We start from the raw sequence: 23,166 nt of genomic DNA, 5'->3' as shown, positions 1-23,166 counted from the left end.
CTATACAGAGAGGAAAGTGAATTATGGAAGTAAGAGGAAGAAATCAAAGGACTTGCCTAGATAGTGGATATGATGGGGAGGGGAAAGGAGAGACTGATGAAAGTGGAGAACATACTGAACCTGAATAATATTTGTGCTTTCTAGTCAACAGGTAAGTCCTCTATGAATTTAAAATTATAGACCTTAGCCCAGGGGTGGCCAACCTGTGTCTCTGGAGCCACATGCAGCTCTTCCGAAGTTAGTATGCGGCTCCTTGGATAGGCAACAACTCCGGGGCTGGAGCTACAGTCGCCAACTTTCCAATGTGCTGGGAGTCGCTCACTGCTCAACTCTGCCATAGGCCCTGCCCCCACTCCACCCCTTCCCCACCCTGAGCCTGCCATGCCCTCGCGCCTCCACCTCCCACCCAGAGCCTCCTGTATACCACGAACCAGCTGATCGGGAGGTGCAGGGAGGGAGGGGAAGGCGCTGATTGGCAGGGCTGCCAGTGGGCAGGAGGCGCTAGGAGCAGAGGGGTGGAGTTGATTGGGGCTGCCAATGTATTACTGTGGCTCTTTGGCAATTTACAGTGGTAAAGTCTGGCTCCTTTTCAGGCTCAAGTTGGCCACCCCTGCCTTAGCCAATGAACCAAAGGAATTAAATAATGCCATGATGCCTTGATAATACTAAGCAGCTGGCATGCTATGACCTCTGCTTGTTACACTAATCTTAATCATCTCACTGTTACATTTGCTCCCAGCCTGTAGCATCCATCTGCTGTGTCTCATAAATATTGACAGCATGCAGGTGGACTGCTTGGGTCTAAGACTGAGGACTTCAGACACCACCACAATACATATATTAAATATTAACTGGCCTTATGAACACTAACATCTTTGGAGAGCTGCACTGAAAAAAAGGAACAACAGATTCTACTAGAACTAATATAATTCATGGGATGTAGGCGGGAAGAGATGTGGATTCCTGGCAGGAAGTAGTAAAAAAATAAATGGGCTTGCACAAGAGTTTAAGTCCAACTATTTATTCATACTCAAAACCCACAAATTAAAGTGAAAAATAATTTCATCATGAAACGTCTGTTATAAACACAAAATGCAAGATTTCCACAGTGCATTGATCTTCCACGAGCTGACAGACAGTACATTTAGCATACAAGATGACCTATGAGTCTAACTGCGTCCTGAAGAGGCAATTCTCATTGCAAACTAACATCAGCAGAAGAGCCCAGAGCAAAGTCAGCCTTGTGTAGACTCTGAGGACAGGGTTTTGCAGACTTTATTCCAAAAAGGATGTTTAACGCCAGAAAGGATCATAATGATCATCCTATCTGACCTCCCGTGTAACATGAGCTATAGGACTTCCCTGAATTAATTCCTATTTGAACTAGAGAAGATCTTTTAGAAAAACATCCAATCTTGATTTAAAATTTGACAGTGATGGAGAATTCACCACAACCCTTGGTAAATTGTTCCAATGATTAATTACCTCACTATAGAAAAAATACACTCCTGATTTCTAGTCTGAATTTGTTTAGCTTCAACTTCCAGCCACTGGATCATGTTATAGCTCTGTCAACTAGACTGAAGAGTCCTCTACTGTATTTCTGTTCCCTATGTAGATACCTACAGTCTATGATCCAGTTTACCCCTTAACTGTCTCTTTGAAAAGCTAAATTAAGGTCCTTGAGTCTTTCACTACCAGGCACGTTCTCCAATCCTTTAATCATTCTCATGGCTATTCTCTGAACCCTCTCCAATTTATCAGCAACCTTTTGAATTGTGGACATCAGAACTGGACATGGTATTCCAGCAGTGGTCACACCAGTGCCAAACATATATATAACCCACCTAGGACTTAAAGAAAACCTCTATTATCTTTTATTGCCACAGACTTCTTTTTGTGCCCTTTGGCTTCCCTTATCAATTTTCTACACTCCCTATTTTCTAATTTATATTCATTGTTACTAAAAAACAGTTACCTACCTTTTAGACCTTTCTTCAAGGCATGTTGCACAAGTCCATTCCACTGTAGGTATGTACGTGCCTTGTGCACATTTGTCAGAGAACTTTTTCTCTCAGCATTACCAGTCAGGGCAGCTCAAGTGCCCTCTGCCATCATGCACCACTGCATGCAGATATAAGAGGATGGAGCTGCTCCCAACCCCCAAGCAGCTCCTTCTCACTAGACAGACTACAATAAAGAGGGGGAAGGAGGGATGTCATGGAATGGACATGTGTAACACATCTCAAGCAACAACAGTTAAGGAAAAGTAAAAACTGATTTTTCTTCTTCCAGTGATCGCACATGCCCATTCCACTGAAGGTGACTCAAGCAAATTAACATGGATGCGGACTCAGATTACCTGAACAGCAACTGTAGAACAACCCATCCAAAAATTCCTGGACTGACAGGAAATGACATAATGAGCAGCAAAAGTGTGAAATGATGACCAGGTTGCCACTTTGCAAATGTCTCAAATAGGTACTTGTGTCAGGAAAGCTGCTTGCACTCTAGTCAAATGAGCCAGCACTCTAGGTGGCGGCGTGATATTACCTAGCTAGTAGCACAAATGTATAAAAGGGAAAAATCTCTGAGTGGAAACCAGATTATCTTTCAGCCTGTCTGCAACCACATTGAGGATTCAGTCAAAGGTTAAAGTTGTCATCACATTCAACAAAAAGAAGCTCCTGCTCATCTCTATGCATATGAGTCTTCAAGAAAAGAGTGGCAAATAAATTGTCTGGACAGTGTGGAAACTGGAAACCATCTTTGCCAGAAATTTTAGGGGAAAGGTTAACTTTATCCTTATTTAAAAGTTTAAAAGGAGGCTCTGAGATGAAGAATGGACTTGTTAGCCTGGGTCCTGAAGAGGGTCAGGGAATGGAGGTAGGAGGGGAGATAAAAAGAAAAACAAACTGAAGGGAATATCCAAGACCCGCCATGCTTAGGACCCGCTGATGTGATGTCATGAGAATACAAGCACAGAGGAAGTAGGACAGACAACTGGTAGGAACAGATGGTCCTGTAAGAAATGGGATGTTGCCCTTGACAAACCAGTTAAAATGCATGCTTAGACTGGGCCGCTGTCACAGAGGAAAAGGTGGTTGCTTCCTGTAATTCCTGCCTCTTTTTCTCAGCAGCTCTTGGGGTCGAGGTATAAAGCTCTGATATCTGTGAGACAGACCAGAACTGCTTCCTCTGCACTCAGTGTATAGATTCTAAGTGACTTCAGCATTGCTGTGGAATATTTAGGGTATGCAGCCTATTCCCTGTCTTTTCCAAAAAGAGGGAGAAGCACTCAAAGAGCAGACCTGGGATGGTCTCTTGTATTTCAGGAGGGAGACTGAAAGACTGCAGCCATGAGCATGTCCTCAGATACGCAGACACCATGGATTGAGCTGGTGAGTCTGCTGCATCCAGTCTCCACTACAGAGCTGTCCTTGCCACCAGCTTGCCCTCCTCTACCATCAGAGTGAACTCCTCCCTGGAGTCCTCCAGTTGTTTATCGTTTAAATTTCATGATGTGTTCCCACAGAGTCAAGTCACAGCAACTTAGTCAAGCTTGCTGGTTGGCAATTCTAAGTTGCAGCCCTCCTCTCAAATAAACTTGACAACCAAACTAGCCCAGTCACTGATTCCATCCCCTTCAGTGTTGATGCCTCTGCCTCTCCCACTCATTAGCTGCCGCCACCACAAAGAGTCTGGGGGCAGGTGAGAGTAGAGATGTTCGAAACCCGTAGAGGGGACATAGTATTTCCTCCCTGCCCATTTCGTCATAGGAAGGAGAAAGAAGGGGTCTGACAAAATGTTTTGATCAGCTTCAGAATCGCTTCATTAATCGGGAGTGGCATTCTGGAGGGCCCTGCTGAAGCCAATATATCCACTAGCTTGTGGGATTTCTCTCTGACTTCCTCCACCTGAGCATTCAACACTTTAAAGCAGTTCTTGGTGAGCCTTGTAATCCCCATTGGTGGTGGTGAATTGTTCACCATCTCTATAGTCTCATATGATGAAGAAGATGATACACCCAGATGCTGAGGCAATGACTGGTCTATCTCTTGTGGTGAAGGAACTGTCTGAGCAACTTCCAGCTGCTCGGTATCAGTCCCGGTATTGCGCGTTGGCCAATGTTGTCTGCAGTGCCAATGATCTTGGTGCACTCTCATGCAAATCAGCTAACATGGATGAGGGAAAGTCCTAACAGGCGGAGGGACACCCCACAGTGTCCAGAAAGGCCACTGATATGGCGGTGGTGGGCCCCATGCTTCTGTAGGCCATTGCCCCTTGCAATGTGTCCACTGCTGGAAGTGCCGCAACCACCATGGATTCTGCCCCAAGGCTCCAATGGAGGGTAAGCTTCCCTTTGGGTATGGGACATAAAAGACCCCACTTCTGAGTCTGATGAAAATGACTCAGAGCCCTGTAACAACAATGGAGCAGGTAAGCCAAATCCAGGAATGGCACTGTCAGGGCTATAACAGTGGCTTGCCCCTTGAAAGTACCACCTCTCAGGTACCTGAAGCACAGAGGGCACAGTTACCACAGTCTCTTGTGGAGCTGATGTAGGAACTACAGTCACCAGCACCAGTTGAAACTCTTGCTGTATCACTGTGGACACCAGTACCAAAAGGTTGAGAAGTTCTTTATTGGCTGTGTACACCTCTGATGACGTCGGTACCGGAACTAGGTCTTTAATTTGTTGTCTCTGCATCAGAACTTCAGGGGACAGTCTTGAGGGACCTGGCACAGATTCCGGAGTCAATGAACCCACATTTTTGAGATCAGAGGAACACCCTGGGGAATGCTTCCCCTCAGAGTCTCTCCCTGAGTCTTTACTGATCTCAGTACTGAAGATCTTGCTGAACGGGATCCCTGGAAGATCCATCTCTATTCTTTGGTACCGGAGACATGGAATGAGGTGCCAAAGACATCTCGGATGGCACACCCTGTACTGATGGTGAAGCACTCGGAGTACACTCTGAACCCAATGGCTCTGATGTAGGGCAGAATGCCAACTCCATAAGGAGATATTTAAGTCTCATAGCTCTATCTTTTTTAGAGCAAGGCTTAACTCCTCTACAAAATGTGACATTTGTCACTGATGTGGGACTCCCCAAAACATTTTAGGCAGCTGGCTGTGGGTTGCTGACCAGCATCAGCCTGGCACATTACTGGCAAGACTAAAACCCTGGAGAGCAAGGCATGACTATGGTACCAGTACCAAGATTCAAACTTGGCCCAAAAAGGACCTAAAACTGAAACCTATAACTAACACTAACTATACTCTATATCTAACTAACTACTAGGAACATACAAACTATATTTAAAGAACAAGGGAAATAAACTTGTGATAGATGGTTAAAGGATTAGAAAACATGCCTTATGGTGACAGAATCAAGGAGGTCAATCTATTTAGCTTAAAAAAAGAGAAGGTTTTGGGTGACTTGATTACAGTTTCAGAGTACCCACATGGGGAACAGATATTTAATAATAGGCTCTTCAAGCTAGCAGAGAAAAGTATAACAGAACCTGATGGCTAGAAGTTGAAGCTGGACAAATTCAGACTGGAAATAAGGCATAAATTTTTAACAGTGGAGTAATTAATCATTGGGACAACCTACTAATGCTCGTGGTGGAGTCTACATCACCAACAATTTTTAAATGAAGATTGGATGTTTTACTAAAAGATACACTCTAGGAATTATTTCAGAGAAGTTCTATGGCCTGTGTTATAGAGGTCAGACTAGATGCTCACAGTAGTCCCTTCTGGCCTTGGAATCAATGAAGTACCTCCTAGGAGGGAGAGAGCAGGAAAGATGGAACATGCATCTGTTCTTTCTTGTGAAGTGAACACATTTGATACAGTAATTGAGAGAATATAAACATGGAACCCTATGGTGCCATTTTTACAGAATTACATTTAGGCAAAAATACCATCTGCTTTTATGAGAAACTAAATCCCACCATGTTCCTTCTGCATTTTTTCATCTAGTGTAGCCTACAAGATAGTGAACCAAGAGCGAACCACATGAGCTTCTCCAAAGAGAGGTTAATGAGCTACATTCAGCGGTAAACTTTCCCCTTCCCTCATCTGCCGTGAGCAAAGCCCTTATTAAGAACCACATTATGTAAGGCTAATTCTGTATTCTCCCTCCAATTTGCCATGAGATAAATTGGACTACAGGTAACACTGATGTTTCTCATTCTGCAAAATAACTACTGGGTTCCCCCTTACCTTACAATTTATTACTTCAAATCCTAACATTAACAAACCATTACCAGAGACACAAAAGCAACTATAAGAGCAACACAGGGGGCAGGAGGAAGTTCATTGATGTTGATAATACATAACATTTATGCAGCATTTTTCATTCTGGAGAATCCAAAATTGTGACACTGTTCATCTAAATAGAGCATCATTTAGATTTAGCCACCACTAGGACAGAGGGCAGCAAGTAATCTGTGCACATCATACTGCACAGCAGTTGGAACGGGATTTTGTATTATTTTAAATAAGGACAGCACAGTAATCTTACACGAATTTCTTCAGGGTCCATACAGAATAGACAAGCCTTCATAATAAGAAATAATAATCCCTTCATGTCCTGCCCGAATGATCCTAACAGAAATTGTACGGATCCCAATTTATCCACCACAGAATAATGAAATTCTGAGCCAACCATACCAGGATTTGAAACTGTGATACTAGGGGGTCCAGATAGTTCAAACCAAGGACTTAAATTGCTAAGCATTGCCTTCAACCATTTTTAGATATGGTGCTACACATAAACTGGTGCTTCTGTTATCCCCCTCTGAAAGCCAGGATAAGGGTCCAGAACAAAGGTTTGGTGCTTGTGATTAAAATAAAATCATCAGTGTTTGTGAAGTAGTACAAATTTAGCCTGGAATAAGCTTTCTGGGATATTGCTTGGGATTTTAATACAATGCAAACTCCAAGTTATAAAGGAAACTCAAAACAATTAAGTTGTTACCACAGCTGCCAATTAAACTCAGTTAACTCACGCAATTAACTCAAAAAAATTAATCGTGATTAATCAGTTTTAATTGCACTGCTCAACAGAATACCAACTGAAATTTATTAAATATTTTTGATGTTTTTCTACATTACCATACATATTGTATTCTGTGTTGTAATTGAAATCAAAGTGTATATTATTTTTATTATAAATATTTGCACTGTAAAAATGATAAAAGAAACAGCATTTTTCAAGTCACCACACACAAGTACTGTAGTGCAATCTCTTTGTTGCGAAAGTGCAACTTACAAATGTAGATTTTTTTTGTTACATAACTGCACTCAAAAACAAAACAATGTAAAACTTCAGTGCCTACAAGTCCACTCAGTCCTATTTCTTGTTCAGCTAATCGCTAAGACAAACAAATTCGTTTACACTTACAGAATATAATGCTGCTCGCTTCTTATATACGTCACCAGAAAGCGAGAACAGGCATTTGCATGGCACTTTTGTAGCCAGCATTGCAAGGTAATTTACATGCCAGATATGTTAAACATTTGTATGCCCCTCCATGCTTCGGCCACCATTCCAGAGGACATGCTTCCATGCTGACGACGCTCATTAAAAAAAAATAATGTGTTAATTAAATTTGTGACTGAACTCCTTGGAGGAGAATTGTATGTCGCCTGGTCTGTTTTACCCACATTCTGCCATATATTTCAGGTTATAGCAGTCTCGGATGATGATCCAGCACATGTTCATTTTAAAAACACTTTGACTGCCGATTTGACAAAACACAAAGAAGGTACCTATGTGAGATTTCTAAAGATAGCCACAGCACTCAACCCAAGGTTTAAAAATCTGAAGTGCCTTCCAAAATCTGAGAGGCATGAGGTGTTGAGCATACTTTCAGAAGCCTTAAAAGAGCAACATTCCAATGTGGAAACTACAAAACCCGAACCACCAAAAAAGAAAATCAACCTTCTGCTGGTGGCATCTGACTCAGATAATGAAAATGAGCATACGTTGATCCACACTGCTTTGGACTGTTATTGAGCAGAACCCATCATCAGCATGGACGCATGCCCCCTAAAATGCTGGTAGAAGCATGAAGGGACATTTGAATCTTTAGCGCATCTGGCACGTAAATATCTTGCGACACCAGCTACAATAGTGCCATGAGAATGCCTGTTCTCACTTTCAGGTGACACTGTAAACAAGAAGCGGGCAGCATTTTCTCCTGATATGTAAACAAACTTATCTGTCTGAGCGATTGGCTGAACAAGAAGTAGGACTCAGTTGACTTGCAGGCGCTAAAATTTTACATTGTTTATTTTTGAATGCAGTTACTTTTGTACATAATTCTACATTTGTAAATTCAACTTTCATGATAAAGAGATTGTACTACAGTACTTCTTTAGGTGAACTGAAAAATACTATGTCTTTGTTTTTTTACAGTGCAAATACTTGTAATCAAAAATAAATATAAAGTGAGCACTGTACACTTTGTATTCTGTATTGTAAATGAAATCTATATATTTGAAAAAGTAGAAAACATCCAAAAATATTTAAATAAATGGTATTCTATTGTTGTTTAACAGTGTGATTAATCAAGATTAATTTTTTTAATCGCTTGACAGCCCTAGTTGTTACCATCAGGGTGGATTTTATTTAAATCACTAGTCAGGAAGACTCACTTTAATCATGGATTTCTACATAAAAGTGCAATCTTGTTGGTTGTTAGAACCTTAATACATATTCTTCACAACTCAGAGATAGATGTAGGTTTCATTTTTAGAAGGAACACACTATACATTTTAAAGTGATTTATTTTGAAAAAACTTTTCAGATGAGTTTTACAGCTATATCAGAAAATGAATGATTGGTTGGTTGGTTATTTCATTTACCAAATGTAATTGAAGCAGATATTTATGAAGTCGTTGGGAGGTGAACTATCTCCAATTCAACAGGTTAATCATTAATATTTGGAGGATTTTCTTGCCATGCTGTATTAGGAGGACATCACCAAACAGACATTTAGATTGTTTTATTTAACTAAAACAACGTTATATATTCTGGATTTTTTTCCTTCAACAGCAAACATATAATATTTTAACAAAACAAGCATATGAATTTTTGAATTTAGTTAAACATTCAAGTTTTTTAAATCAGGTTTGTTTTTGTTAAAATTGTTAATGAAATTTTAAAAAAATTAAATTGACTATCTCAGCCATGTCAACATGAGAAACTTAAAATATTGGCTTCTGCAGCTAACTCAGTCGTATTCACCTTCATTTTCCTGTTTGTTCACAATCTGGAAAAGAAAAACAAGCTTTCCTGCTTTTTCAGGTCCCAAACGATTTCTCAATTTGGAATGAATTAGTCCAAAGGAAGAAAATGTTCCCTTCTAGTGAGAGAATGGTATGCTAGATCTCAAATCAATGAAGGCTACACTCAGAAAGAACAAGACTTCTGGAATATGCTGCTCAAACGGTTTCACTTTTGTTTCTACTGGCTGTCCCTTCCTTCTCACATTTATCTCCAGACTTCTTCTCCTTGTCCAGATCTATTCTGCCCCCAACAATCTTCTATTTATTGAACTGTTTGGAACTTTGCACTTTTAGAGACAGGTAAGGGTTGACTCTGTGAACACAAGTTTGCAGAGGGACAATAGGGTTGAGGTCTGTTATTTCTCACCTCTATATATTATTTATTTATTTATTTATTTTTTAAAAATTTTGCTGTTAACAAGCATGTTATCTCTGGAGACACAAATCCACAGTTTGAGAACTGCAAAACTAGACTGAGCCCCACTGGGTAGACAGAAAGATTAACCTAAATAATCTGTACAGAAGCCCCTGGAACCCAGTAAGATTGAGTCCCTAGTCGATGAACTATTGGAACTCATTTACAAAACTTGTCTTAAACATTACATAAATATATTGTCTCATACTATAGAATTTGGATTTATAATCCCTATTCCATGATGAGATATCTTTAGATAGGTTTTTTCCCTCAAAAAGCATTTTATTAAAAAAAATCCGATTTAAATAAAAAAAATCCAATTTTTTTTTTAAATCATTGATTTTTATCCACCCTGGTTACCATCCACAAATCGGAAGTCCTAGAGAGACAGAGAACTTGATGGCATTAAATGAAGTCTTGGACATGGTGTTTTCCATTTTTGGAGTCCTAAGGGGGGATAAGTTTGATATTCATAGTAGAAATAAGTTACTAATTGCCAGTTCTCTACTGAATATGAGAATCAGCATTACCTTTGTACTGATAGACAAAGATGCTCCTCATTTGACAGAGGAAAGCTTAACTTGCTAATCCTGACAGCAGGTTACGCAATAGCATATAAATCAGGGCGAGATTTTGTTCTTACATTGAGAACTGGATGCTAAAACCTGATGCTAGGCTCCCTGTACTAGATGAATATTAAACCACTGTACATGTAATTTACCATATGTTAGTCGCATTCCTCTCTCCTTTACCATGACTCTGAAAATGTACCTTGAAACTGCAAAATTAGATTCCCCTATTTCCTCACTACCTTTTTATTTTCATTTATATTCCTGATGGCAAGCTATTGAATCTCCTTAAGTAGGTCTGAAGCAGTCTTAAGCACAAAGATCTGGGCTTCTGTTGCAATTGTGATGTAAGGATCTCTGCTCTGCTCTCCTTGCTTGATGCTTGTGACCCAGTAGGGAGTTGAAACTAACTGTTTCTCCATCCTGTTGGTGCACAAGAAAGGAACTAGTAAGAACCAGTGTGCTGTGACCATGTGATGTTGCAGTCACAACACATCTTACATGAAGCCTGATTACGTTAAGTGGCTTGCAACAGACCTTGTGTTAAGATCAACAGAATCACTCTGGAAGTTTAAAAATATGAAGACATCATTTTCTCTACAACCACCCTTTGGGAACTGTGTTTAGAAACAATAACCTAATGTATTCTTTTTTCTACATTAGTACATGACACCTATCTCCTGTAGCTCAGTTTTTGGAAATCAGCAAATCAATACAAACACGGTATTTCCAGGAGAATCAAATATATCCTAAGTAGCTTCATCTTCAAATTATTTTATATCCATCAACTCATTAATACTCAATATCACTAAGACGAAGGTAGGAAAGTATTAGCCCCACTTTACAGATGGGGAAAAAAAGTTCAGTGAGTTGACAGAGGCCAAGACTGAGCTGGTGTTGGATCTACAATAAAAACTATGATGTTTCTGACATCCAGTTCTGCGTTCAGACCACCAAACCATGACTCAAGCTCTTCAGACGTTTAAATAAAAAAATCAAATTGTGTCACTAACATAGTTAAGACTCTTTCTTTACAAAAGACCTCAGAAAATAAGTATCCAATTTAATTCTTCATTACCTCAATATGGTCATATACATAACAAGACATCACGTCTTAATATAGATCCCGAATGTTATAAATTGAAATTTCCTCCTTTAGGTCCCATTGCTGGCAAGTGAGGGAAACTAACCACCAGTACCATGGATTTCATAGGACGTTATTCTGTCACTTGTCTGGAGATATTTCTGGTTTTAATCATGTAGGTTTTGAATTTTTTTTAAAACATTTTAGTAGTCAAAATGCTTAATTTAAAAAGCAAAGAAGAATAAAATAATCACAAATATGAGTTTAGCAAGTGCTCTGCACTGTTTGTGTTTTCATGGAGTACATCATACACCCATTGTCCAAGAAAAAGACAAACCTGACAACAAATGCTTTTCCAAGACATCAAACCTAAATTGGCAGGATTTCCCTTCAAGTTCTGTAATGGTTTAGTTTTACTGAAAGATCAGCAATTTCAACCACATGAGCATCTAGTGTGTGTAACATCACAGGTAGGAGACCCTCATTTCCAGCTACAAAGCCTCCATTTCCATCTGCTTCATTTGTCCATCAAAAAGGTTTTGCAAATTAAATTCTTCTGTTTTGGAAGGAGTTGTGCTCCTTAAGCATGTGTAACAAGTTCAACAATATCAAGTCAAACTTAGTGCCTTTGAAGGCGAACAGCTGTGTTCTTTACCTGATTATCCTGAAAACTTTAATTCCTATCATAATGAGATTTTTAGTGGCTTTAAGTTACTTAGAGTTTGAATAGTAAGCTTTTTTTTAAAAAAAAAAAAAAAAAAAAAGCTGTTGAATAAATGTTAATTTTCATGAAAGTGAAGTGTCTAAAGTGGGCTGCTGTTGAGATTCTCCTTAGATTAAAAAAAAAGACTCTAGGCAAGAAATAGAGTGGCATACACTCCTCTTCACTCCTCCCTTGACGCAGGTGCTTCCACTGCCATAAAGCCTCTGCTTGTATTTTCAAAAGCAAGCAGAATTTGAACTTCAGAGATGAGCAGGACTGGTAACTACAACAGATACCTGTGTTTACTCTAGCCAGAGACAGGTTTCAGAGTGGTAGCCGTATTAGTCTCTATCAGCAAAAACGAGGAGTCCTTGTGGCATCTTAGAGACTAACAAATTTATCTGGCCATAAGCTCTCGTGGGTTAGAATCCACTCCATCAGATGCATGGAGTGGAAAATACAGGAGCAGGTATAAATACATGAAAAGATGTGAGTTGCCTTACCAAGTGTGAGACGCCACTAGCCTTCAGCCCCCAACTAAAACCTCTCCAGCGCATCATCAAGGATCTACAACCTATCCTGAAGGACAATCCCTCATGCTCATAGACCTTGGGGGACAGGCCAGTCCTCGCTTACAGACAGCCACCCAACCTGAAGCAAATACTCACTAGCAACTACACACCACACAACAAAAATACTAACCCAGGAACCAAACCCTGCAACAAACCCCCGGTGCCAACTCTGTCTACATATCTATTCAAGGGACACCACCAAAGGACCATAGGACCATCAAGTTGCAGTGGGGGAGGTTTAGATTGGATATTAGGAAAAACTTTTTCACAAAGAGGGTGGTGAAACACTGGAATGCGTTACCTAGGGAGGTGGTAGAATCTCCTTCCTTAGAGGTTTTTAAGGTCAGGCTTGACAAAGCCCTGGCTGGGATGATTTAACTGGGAATTGGTCCTGCTTCGAGCAGGGGGTTGGACTAGATGACCTTCTGGGGTCCCTTCCAACCCTTATATTCTATGATTCTATGACCTAACCACATCAGCCACACCATCAGGGGCTCGTTCACCTGCATATCTACCAATGACCTCGCTGTTAAGCTTGACATTACTACAGTAAAAGTTCAGACCAGATTTCTGTTTAAAGCTTGAATCTAAGTGCTCCAATATCCACTCGGTTGCTCAGATTGCCTTGAAATTTGGTGTGCCTTATGGCAGCACAGGATTCCGTTAGGGAACCAAATTTGGGGACATTTGAACAAGGGGCTCCCAAGATACAGCACCTGAAAAAAAATAGCTTTTCTTAACATTAAGAGATTCTGGCACACAAATTTTGCTTGCAGAGAGAGATCAAACAGGTGCTCCATTGCACCAGGGTCTCCAGCATTTGAAGGTTATCCTCACAGAGTGCATGCCACCCACCAGCCCTCTGAGGAAAAATCAAACTAAAGCTTACTTTGAAAATGGTTTTGTTACTCTAGCTGAGTTTGTCAGAAGCCTCTTGCATTGAATGATGAACCAAAGAATTAAACTGTGCATGTGCAGACCGAGGGGCTATTTAGAAAGCTACCTCTTTATAATAAAACCTGGGAATATCACAGTCAAAGTCTAATCCCAGCTCTACCCCAGGCATTGTAAAACTGCAGTTACACTCCAGTGGCTGCATCACTGCAGCTGTGCTGCTGTACCTAATGTCACAGCGCAGAGGCTTCCTCCATCAACAGGAGAGGTTTCTTCCATCCGTGCAGCTAATCCAGCTCTCCGAGAGCTGGTAGCGAGATCAACAGAAAAATTCTTCCACTGACCTACCCACTTCTATATCAGGCGCTAGGTAAACCTAACTAGAGGGCTCAACGTTTTTAATTTTTCACAACCTTGACAAAACTAGGTCAATCTAATTTTTAAGTGATGATCAAACCTGAGTTCACATCCCAACCTAGGACAGGAATCTCAAATTAAAAGCAAGCATATTGTTCCAATCTGCCTCTATCAAGGGGGACTTTTATTATGGGGAAATGTAATCTAAGGACACCAGAATATTCACACTGAAATTTATTTTCTTTTCAGAAAATAAACTATAAAAGCAAGTGCTCGCCAAAAGGGGAAGGGGATTCGCATTGGAAGAGTAAATGGGAATAGGGGGAAGGGGCTGGGGATCAGGTGATGGGAAGGGGAGAGGTGGGACTCTGAGAAGCGGGATACGAGGGATCAGTGTTGGGGGACCAGGGGAGAATAGGGACAGGGGGCACCTGTCAGCCCCACCTTCCCCTCCTGTGTGTGTGCCACGATCTGGGGGACCCGGCCCGGGGGAAAGGGGGGTGATTGGAGAGAAAGGGGACCCAGCATGGGGGGAGGGGGACAGGAGGGGGGACCCTCGGGGAAGGAGGGATGACCGGGAGCGGGGAAACGGGGACTCGGCCCAGGGGAAGGGGGGGGCTGGGGGCAAGGGGGGATTGGGCCCGGGGAGGAAGGGGGTGACTGGGGGAAAGGGGACCCGGAACGGGAGCGACAGGGGGGAGGGGGAGGGGGACGCCCCTCACGCGCACTCACCCGCCCCGCCATCTCGCCGCTGCTCCCTGCAGACACCAACCAGCGGCCAAACGTTAGCGCGTACGGCGGCCGCGCATGCGCGCTGCAGCCATACTGCACTGCGTCCGGCGCGGAGCGCCGCCTCCGCAGGTGATTCAGCAGCGTCGCCGAGCGCCCGGAGAGGGCGGGGCTGCGCGCCCCGGGCTCCGCGAGGTGACGTCACCCTGCCGGGCGCTGCTCCCGCCGGGCCGGCCGGTGGCGGGTTGGGACCTGCGGGCTGCCCGGGCTCAGGCGGAGGGAGGCAAAATCGGGAGTTGGCGTCTCGGAAAAACGCGGAGGTTTAAAAGCCGCCTCGGGAAGCGGGGGGGCCCCACACGGGCTGCCGCCCCCGCCCCCGGTTTCCTCCCCGCTGGCCCAGCGCGCGGGAGCGGCAGCGGGAGCGGGAGCGGTGCGTTCCAGGCGGGCGGCCCGCGCTAGCTGGGCCTGGGCCCGCGCCGGCTCGCGGAGCGAGGGTCTCGCTTCAGCACGCTGAGGTAGCCCCGGCGAGCGCGTGGACACTTACCCGCGCTGGCAGTTCCTGCTCCATTCGCCGGTTTCAGGGGGCCCTGGGCCAGAGCGAGGGGGGGCCCCGCCCCACCCTTCCGCCTGTAGTTGCCCCCCCTTCCCTCGCCCGGGCTCCTGCCAGAGAGCGGGATCAGGCCGCGGGGGCTTGCCCAGCTCCCTGACAGGAGGCCGGGGCAGGTGCAGTGGGACAAGCCGCAACGCCCTGACCCTGCTGCCCGGCAGGAACACCGGGTGGGTGGAGTGGCTCAGGGCAAGGGGGCACCCATTTTTCTGGGCCCCCCCAATTGGCCGGGGCTAATCCACCACTGCATATTGGATCCGGGATTTGGGTTCCATTGACTCAACTTGCTTGCATCAGAAGCCCTGGGATCCAGGCTTTAAAGACTGGTTTCAGAGTAGCAGCCGTGTTAGTCTGTATCCGCCAAAAGGAAAGGAGGACTGGTGGCACCTTAGAGACTAACATATTTATTTGAGCGTAAGCTTTCATGAGCTACAGCTCACTTCATCGGATGCATGCAAACTTTAAAGACTGTCAGGGACAGTGTCTAAACCTGCGTGCCCCAGCCAGCTGAGAGCATGTGGGATTCATAGAATCATAGAATATCAGGGTTGGAAGGGACCCCAGAAGGTCATCTAGTCCAACCCCCTGCTCAAAGCAGGACCGATCCCCAATTACATCATCCCAGCCAGGGCTTTGTCAAGCCTGACCTTAAAAATGTCTAAGGAAGGAGATTCTACCACCTCCCTAGGTAACGCATTCCAGTGTTTCACCACCCTCTTAGTGAAAAAGTTTTTCCTAATATCCAACCCAACCCCCCCCCCCCCCCCAACTGCAACTTGAGACCATTACTGGAAATATATGCAGAAGCAAAAAGCCATCTTGACATCCATCACAGAAGGGATGATAGGGTACAGCACCCTTTAGCCTATTAAAGCTGGGTCTTCTTGACCTGAAAGGCAAGAGCTAATGGAAACTTGATGTCAGTAACAAACTGCTGAGGCAAAAATTACAACTTTCTAAAATTAAGTTTTAGTCATTAGAAAGTGTGTTTTGTTTGTAACCAGACCTGTCTTCTATTCTTCCTTAGTATCATGTAAATCTCTGAACTTGGTTAATAAACTTATTTTTGTTTATGTTTGGGTGTGTGACTCCACAGATAAACCAATGGGCTCGTGTGTGTTGTGTCTCTTTGGAGGCAGTGAACTTGGTCATTTAGGGGCGTGTCCCAGTCAGAGGCATGGGAGCGCGGGTTTGAGTTTCTCACCCAACAGCGGGCAACACAAACTCTTCCTTCTAGTCTCACAGGCCTTGCATCTCTCAACAGGTTTGTGACTGGCACACTCCAACTCTCACACCTCCAAGCATCTTCCTGGAGTTTCCGGCCCCTGGTCCACCGGACTCTCACAGTATTCAGAGAATTGCAGCTTCCAAAGAAACAGAACACCCCAGTTTACCAGTTCCCCCTCTGATCACAGCTCCACTTCACACACAGCACTCATTCTTGACTTCACTATGAACAAATCTAAGTTTGTTTTCAAAAGAATAGAGATTCAAATGACTGCCCGTAGAAGTATTACACACAGATTGTTACGTATAGAGTCACACACATTCTGCAGCATAGACTTAATTAACAAGATGCTCTCATCTTGTAGAATATTGCTCACCCAAAATCAGTGCTTGCTTTACAGCCACATTGACTGTGATCCTTTTTTCATGAGGAAAGTTCATCGTCAGCTTGCCTTCCCAATGGAGAATTCAGTGCGTTTCTTTGCCCCACAAGTCCCACCCCTTGTCTTTATTCATAAACAGGACACCTCCTACAGTTTGTTTCAACTTCTAAATTTTGCAATCTCTCATTTCGCACCTGGCTTAGTATGCAAATAGTCATATAGTGTGAGGCACACAATAAATAAATGGCCAGGCAGGAATATCTCCAAGGTGTGTCACCTCTTGGTGACCTGACTTAATTCCAAGACCTTAGGAACACTATTTTCCGTATACATACATAACTCCTTAAATATTCTCTATACATACATTTTGTAATGGTTATCACGACCAGTTGACCACAGGCTCTCAATAGAGACCTCACATGCCACCATTCAATGAACTATTATGCACCTATTCAACTCAGGGGAATCCCTTTAAGACCCCATGTGCCCACTGTGCCCTGTTGCAGTTGGCACCTATAACTCCCTGGATCACAGCTGGAGAATGTGAACTCAGCAAGGGTCTGCAGGAGTTGGACAATGGCCCAAAAGGCATCAGGTTGCTGGAATAAGAGTTTGCTTTTGGGAGAGACACAGCAGCTTTCACCTGGGACTGACAGAGCGACAGAGGGGTTCCATGGCAGATTGGTTGGGTGGAATGTTGGCTTGGCCAGAATGGACTATGTCCTACCTTTATTTCTCTGGTACTGAAGTCAGGCTTACTGGCCTGTAATTGCCAGGATCACTCTTGAGCCATTTTTAAAAATTGGCATCACATTAGCTACCCTACAATCCTCTGGTACAGAGGCTGATTTAAGCAATAGGTTACATGCTACAATCAGTAGTTCTGCAATTTCGTATTTCAGTGTCTTCAGAACTCTTGGGTGAATATCATCTGGTCCTGGTGATTTACTACTGTTTAATTTATCAATTTGTTCCACAACGTCCTTTATTTACACCACAATCTGAGACAGTTCCTCAGTTTGTCACCCAAAAAGCATAGCTCAGGTGTGGGAATCTCCCCCACATCTTCTTCAGCGAAGACCCATGCAAAGAATTAATTTAGCTTCTTCACAACAGCCTTGTCTTCCTTGACTGTTCCTTTAGCACCTCGATCATCCAGTGGTCCCACTGTTTGTTTGGCAGGCTTCCTGCTTCTGGTGTACTTTAAAAAATTAGCTTTCAGTTTTTGTCTTTTGCTATTTGCTCTTCATATTCCTTTTTGCTCTGCCTAATTATACTTTTACACTTGACTTGCCAATTTTTAAAGAATGCTTTTTTGCCTCTAACCACCTTTTGCTCTGTTTTTTAGCCATGGAAGAATATTTTTGGTCCTCTTACTGTTTTTTTTTATTTAGGGCATATATTTAGTTTGAGCTTCTTTATGGTGTTTTTAATTAGTTTCCATGCTGCTTGCAGGCTTTTCCACTCTTGTGACTATTCCTGTTAATTTCCATTTAACTAGCTTCCTCGTTTTTGTGTAGCTCCTCTTTTTTGCAGTTAAATGCTACTGTGGTGGATTTCTTTGGTATTTTCCTCTCCTACACGATGTTAAATTTAATTACATTATGGTCACTATTAGTGAGCAGTTCATAGACTCAGTATGTACGGCCAGAAGGGACCATCATGATCATCCAGTCTGACTTCCTGCACATTGCAGGTCACAGAACCTTGCCCACCCACTCCTGTAATAGACCCCCAAACCTTTCGTTGAGTTATTGAATTCCTCAAATCATAACTTAGAAGTAAAGTTACAGAGATTCCACCATTTACACTCGTTTAAACCGGCAAGTGATCTGTGCCCCATGCTGCAGAGGAAGGAGAAAAACCCTGAGGTCTCTGCCAATCTGACCCAGGGGAAAATTCCTTCCCAACCCCAAATATGGTGATCAGTTAGACCCTGAGCATGTGGGCAAAACTCACCAGCCAGACAGTGGGAAAGAATTCTCTGTCGTAACTCAGAGCCCTCCCCATGTAATGTCCCATCACCAGCTGTTGGAGATATTTGCTGCTATATTCACCTGTTGGTCAAGATCCTGTGCTCCGTTTAGGATTAAATCAAGAATTGCCTCTCCCCTTGTGGGTTCCAGGACTAGCAATTCCAAGAAGCAGTCTGTTGGAATTATTAATATGGGAAACCATCAAACACGAATTTAACCATAAATTCCTTTATTAAATCCAAAGTCCACTTATACAATTGTTCTAATCACACCTAAAAAGCCTAAATAATAAGCAATATACTACATCCAAACAGTAACAAAACATGTGTAAGCATTTGATCAAGATACTTACAAATGGGCTAAACCTAGAAGTGCTTAGACCCATATTGGTTGGCTCCAATGTGGTCAGGCAGGTATTAGCAATGAGCCAGTTAAGTGTTTACTTTTTATACCCTTTAACAAACAAGTGATGTGACTGCTCATTACTGATGTCAGCTAAAAACTAGTTTGAGACAGTTAATTCCAGTCTTAAGCAAGAGGAGCTTTACAACCATCTTTCTTCCAGAGGCCGTTCCTCCCCTCCTTCCTGCTGCCCAATAGATTTCCCATTGCACCTGAGTTCACTTAACTTTAATACAGGTGTGTGCATAGGACAGGCCATGCTGGCTTATTTTAAAACCAGGGCTGTTGATTAATTGCAGTTAAATCACACGATTAAATAAAAAAAATTCATTGTGTTTAATCATGCTGTTAAACAATAGAATACCCATTGAAATTTATTAAATATTTTGGATGTTTTCCTACATTTTCATATATATTGTATTCTGTGTTGATTGAAATCAAATTTATATTATTTTAAAAATGATAAACAAAAGAAACAGCATTTTTCAATTCACCTCATACAAGTGCCGGAGTGCAATCTCTTTGTCCTGAAAGTGCAACTTACAAATGTAGATTTTTTTTTGTTACATAACTCCACTCAAAAACAAAACCATGTAAAACTTCAGAGCCTACAAGTCCACTCAGTCCTACTTCTTGTTCAGCCAATCGCTAAGACAAACAAGTTTGTTTACATTTACAGGAGATAATGCTGATCACTTCTTGTTTATAATGTCAACAGAAAGTGAGAACAGGTGTTTGCATGGCACTTTTGTAGCATTGCAAGGTAATTTATATGCCAGATATGCTAAACATTTGTATGACCCTTCATACTTCGGCCACCATTCCAGAGGTCATGCTTCCATACTGATGACACTCGTTGAAACAATAATGTGTTCGTTAAATTTGTGACTGAACTCCTTGGGGGAGAACCGTAAGTCCCCTGCTCTGTTTTACCCGCATTCTGCCATATATTTCAGGTTAGAGCAGTCTCGGATGATGACTCAGCATGTTGTTCATTTTAAGAACACTTTCGCTGCAGATTTGACAAAACACAAAGAAGGTACCAATGTGAGATTTCTAAAGACAGTGACAGCACTTGACCCAAGGTTTAAGAATCTGAAGTGCCTTCCAAAATCGGAGAGGAACGAGGTGTGGAGCATGCTTTCAGAAATTTTGTTCTTTTAACACTCCGATGCAGAAACTACAGAACCTGAATCACCGAAAAAGAAAATCAACCTTCTGCTGGTGGCATCTGATTCAGATAATGAAACATGCATCAGGCCTCACTGCTTTGGATTGTTATCAAGCAGAAACTGTCAACAACATGGATGAATGTCCCTTGGAATGGTGGTTGAAGCATGAAGGGACAGATTAATCTTGCTGCGACGCCGGCTACAACAGTGCCATGAGAATGCCTGTTCTCATTTTCAAGTTACATTGTGAACAAGAAGCGGGCAGCATTATCTTCTTCAAATGTAAACAAACTTGTTTCTCTGAGCAATTGGCTGAACAAGAAGAAGACTGAGTGAACTTGCAAGCTCTAAATTTTACATTGTTTTATTTCTGAATGCAGGTTTTTGGGTTTTTTTACATACTTCTACATTTGTAAGTTCAACTTTCATAATAAAGAGATTGCACTACAGTACATGTATTGGGTGAATTGAAAAAAATATTTCTTTTGGATTTTTACAGTGCAAATACTTTTTTAATCACGTGATTAATTGCAATTAATTTTTTAATCACTTGACAGCCCTATTTAAAACATTCTCTTTCTTTTATTTAAAACCATTTGCAGTCATCCCTATAGGTGAAGTTCTTCTTTTTCGAAACATCCCCTTATCTCATTAATTATTCTTTGAACCACACATCCTCCCTACTTCATTCCTTCTGGCCTTATAAATTATAAATGTCTAGTTGGCAGCCGGTATCAAGCGGAGTGCCCCAGCGGTCAGTTTTGTTCAACATCTTAATTAATGATCTCGATGATGGGATGGATTACACCCTCAGCAAGTTCGCAGATGACATTAAGCTGGGGGGGAGGGTGGGAATAGGGTCCAGAGTGACCTAGACAAATTGGAGGATTGAGCCAGAAGAAATCTGATGCGGTTCAACAAGGACAAGTGCAGAGTCCTGCACTTAGAATGGAAGAATCCCATGCACTGTTACAGGCTAGGGACTGACTGGCTAAGCAGCAGTTCTGCAGAAAAGGACCTGGGGATTACAGTGGACGAGAAGCTGGATATGAGTCAACAATGTGCCCTTGTTGCCAAGAAGGTCAACAGCATATTGGGCTACATTAGTAGGAGCATTGCCAGCAGATCGAGGGAAGTGATTGGAGGATGTGGACAAATTGGAGAGAGTCCAGTAGAGGGCAACGAAAATGATTAGGGGCTGGGGCACATGATTTACGAGGAGAGTCTGAAGGAACTGGGGTTATTTAGTCTGCAGAAGAGAAGAGTGAGGGGGGATTTGATTGCAGCCTTCAACTACCTGAAGGAGGGTTCTAAAAAGGATGGAGCTCGGCTGTTCTCAGTGGTGGTAGATGACAGAACAAGGAGCAATGGTCTCAAGTTGCAGTGGGGGAGATTTAGGTTGGATATTAGGAAAAACTTTTTCAGTAGGAGGGTGGTGAAGCACTGGAATGGGTTACCTAGGGAGGTGGTGGAATCTCCATCCTTAGAGATTTTTAAGGCCCGGCTTGACAAAGCCCTGGCTGGGATGATTTAGTTGGGATTGGTCCTGCTTTGAGCAGGGGGCTGGACTAGATGACCTCCTGAGGTCTCTTCCAACCCTAATCTTCTATGATAAATCACAACAACCAACCTAAAGTGATACATTTTTGTTCATTCTTCTGAAACTTACAAGTGGTACTCTTTTCTGTCTGTTTCCTAGCACTTCTGTTTCTCCTCCTGGTTCTATCAAGCTGTCACTTATCTTACAAGAGTTGAAAAGCAAATACTGATCTTAAAAAAAAATTGGGGAGGGTGGGGAAGAAATCCTGGCATTTAGCAGCCATCAAGACCAGCTTTGGTTCCCTTGTAAAATGATTAGATGAGTATTAGAAAAAAATCACTCCAGAGGAAAAATATGATTCTATTATTTTCAAGGCCTTCCTTTTACTTCCTAGTCAGTCTTTCTTTACAACAGATATTCTTCCTTAACCTTAAGGTAACTCTACCTCTTTAATTTTGTATTTATCCTACAGTCATTAATGGTGTCTAGAAATTTTATCTCTGCATTCCTTTCTGAGGTGACATGTACCCAGTCAACATGGGAATAGTTGAAATCCCCCATTATTATTGGGTATTCTATTTCGGTTGCCTCTCTAATCTCTGTCAGCATTTCACAATCAAACTCATCCTAGTCAGGTGGCCAGTACTATATTCCTACTGCTCCGCTCTTTTTATTCAAGCATGGAATTTCTAGCCATAGAGATTCTATTGTACAGTTTGATTTATTTTAGATTTTTACTATATTTGTGTCATAAATATAAAGGGAAGGGTAAACACCATTAATTCCCTCCTGCCCAGAGGAAAAACCCTTTTACCTGTAAAGGGTTAAGAAGCTAAGATAACCTCACTGGCATCTGACCAAAATGACCAATGAGACGACAAGATACTTTCAAAGCTGGAGGGGGGGGAAACAAAGGTTCTGTCTGTCTGTGTGATGCTTTTGCCGGGACCAGAGCAGGAATGCAGGTCAGGACTCCTGTAAAGAGTTAGTAAGCAATCTAGTTAGATATGCGTTAGATTCTGTTTTGTTTAAATGGCTGATAAAATAAGTTGTGCTGAATGGAATGTAGATTCCTGTTTTTGTGTCTTTTTGTAACTTAAGGTTTTGCCTAGAGGAATTCTCTATGTTTTGAATCTGATTACCCTGTAAGGTATTTACCATCCTGATTTTACAAAGATGATTCTTTTACTTTTTCTTTAATTAAAATTCTTCTTTTAAGAATCCGATTG

At 42.4% G+C, this 23,166-nt stretch overlaps 1 protein-coding gene across 3 annotated transcripts in view; it reads right to left on the bottom strand.

The window, feature by feature from the left end:
• The window catches only part of NSF (N-ethylmaleimide sensitive factor, vesicle fusing ATPase), a 188,707-nt gene extending 173,446 nt beyond the window's left edge, over nucleotides 1–15,261 (bottom strand). For 2 of the 3 annotated variants that reach the window (XM_048829795.2, XM_048829796.2), the window contains exon 1: nucleotides 15,175–15,261. In XM_048829795.2, the coding sequence (XP_048685752.1) occupies nucleotides 15,175–15,198 (24 nt within the window). In that variant the 5' untranslated portion in view covers nucleotides 15,199–15,261. Of the gene's footprint in view, nucleotides 1–14,633; nucleotides 14,826–15,174 lie in introns of those variants that run through there. The other variant, XM_048829799.2, reaches the window with a different exon arrangement.
• Nucleotides 15,262–23,166: the final 7,905 nt, after the last annotated feature.

Source organism: Caretta caretta, chromosome 27 (assembly GCF_965140235.1).
Source record: "Caretta caretta isolate rCarCar2 chromosome 27, rCarCar1.hap1, whole genome shotgun sequence".
Classification (NCBI taxonomy): domain Eukaryota; kingdom Metazoa; phylum Chordata; order Testudines; family Cheloniidae; genus Caretta; species Caretta caretta.
The sequence above is the reverse complement of the archived record's forward strand: the minus strand, read 5'-3'. Positions and strand labels throughout refer to the sequence as shown.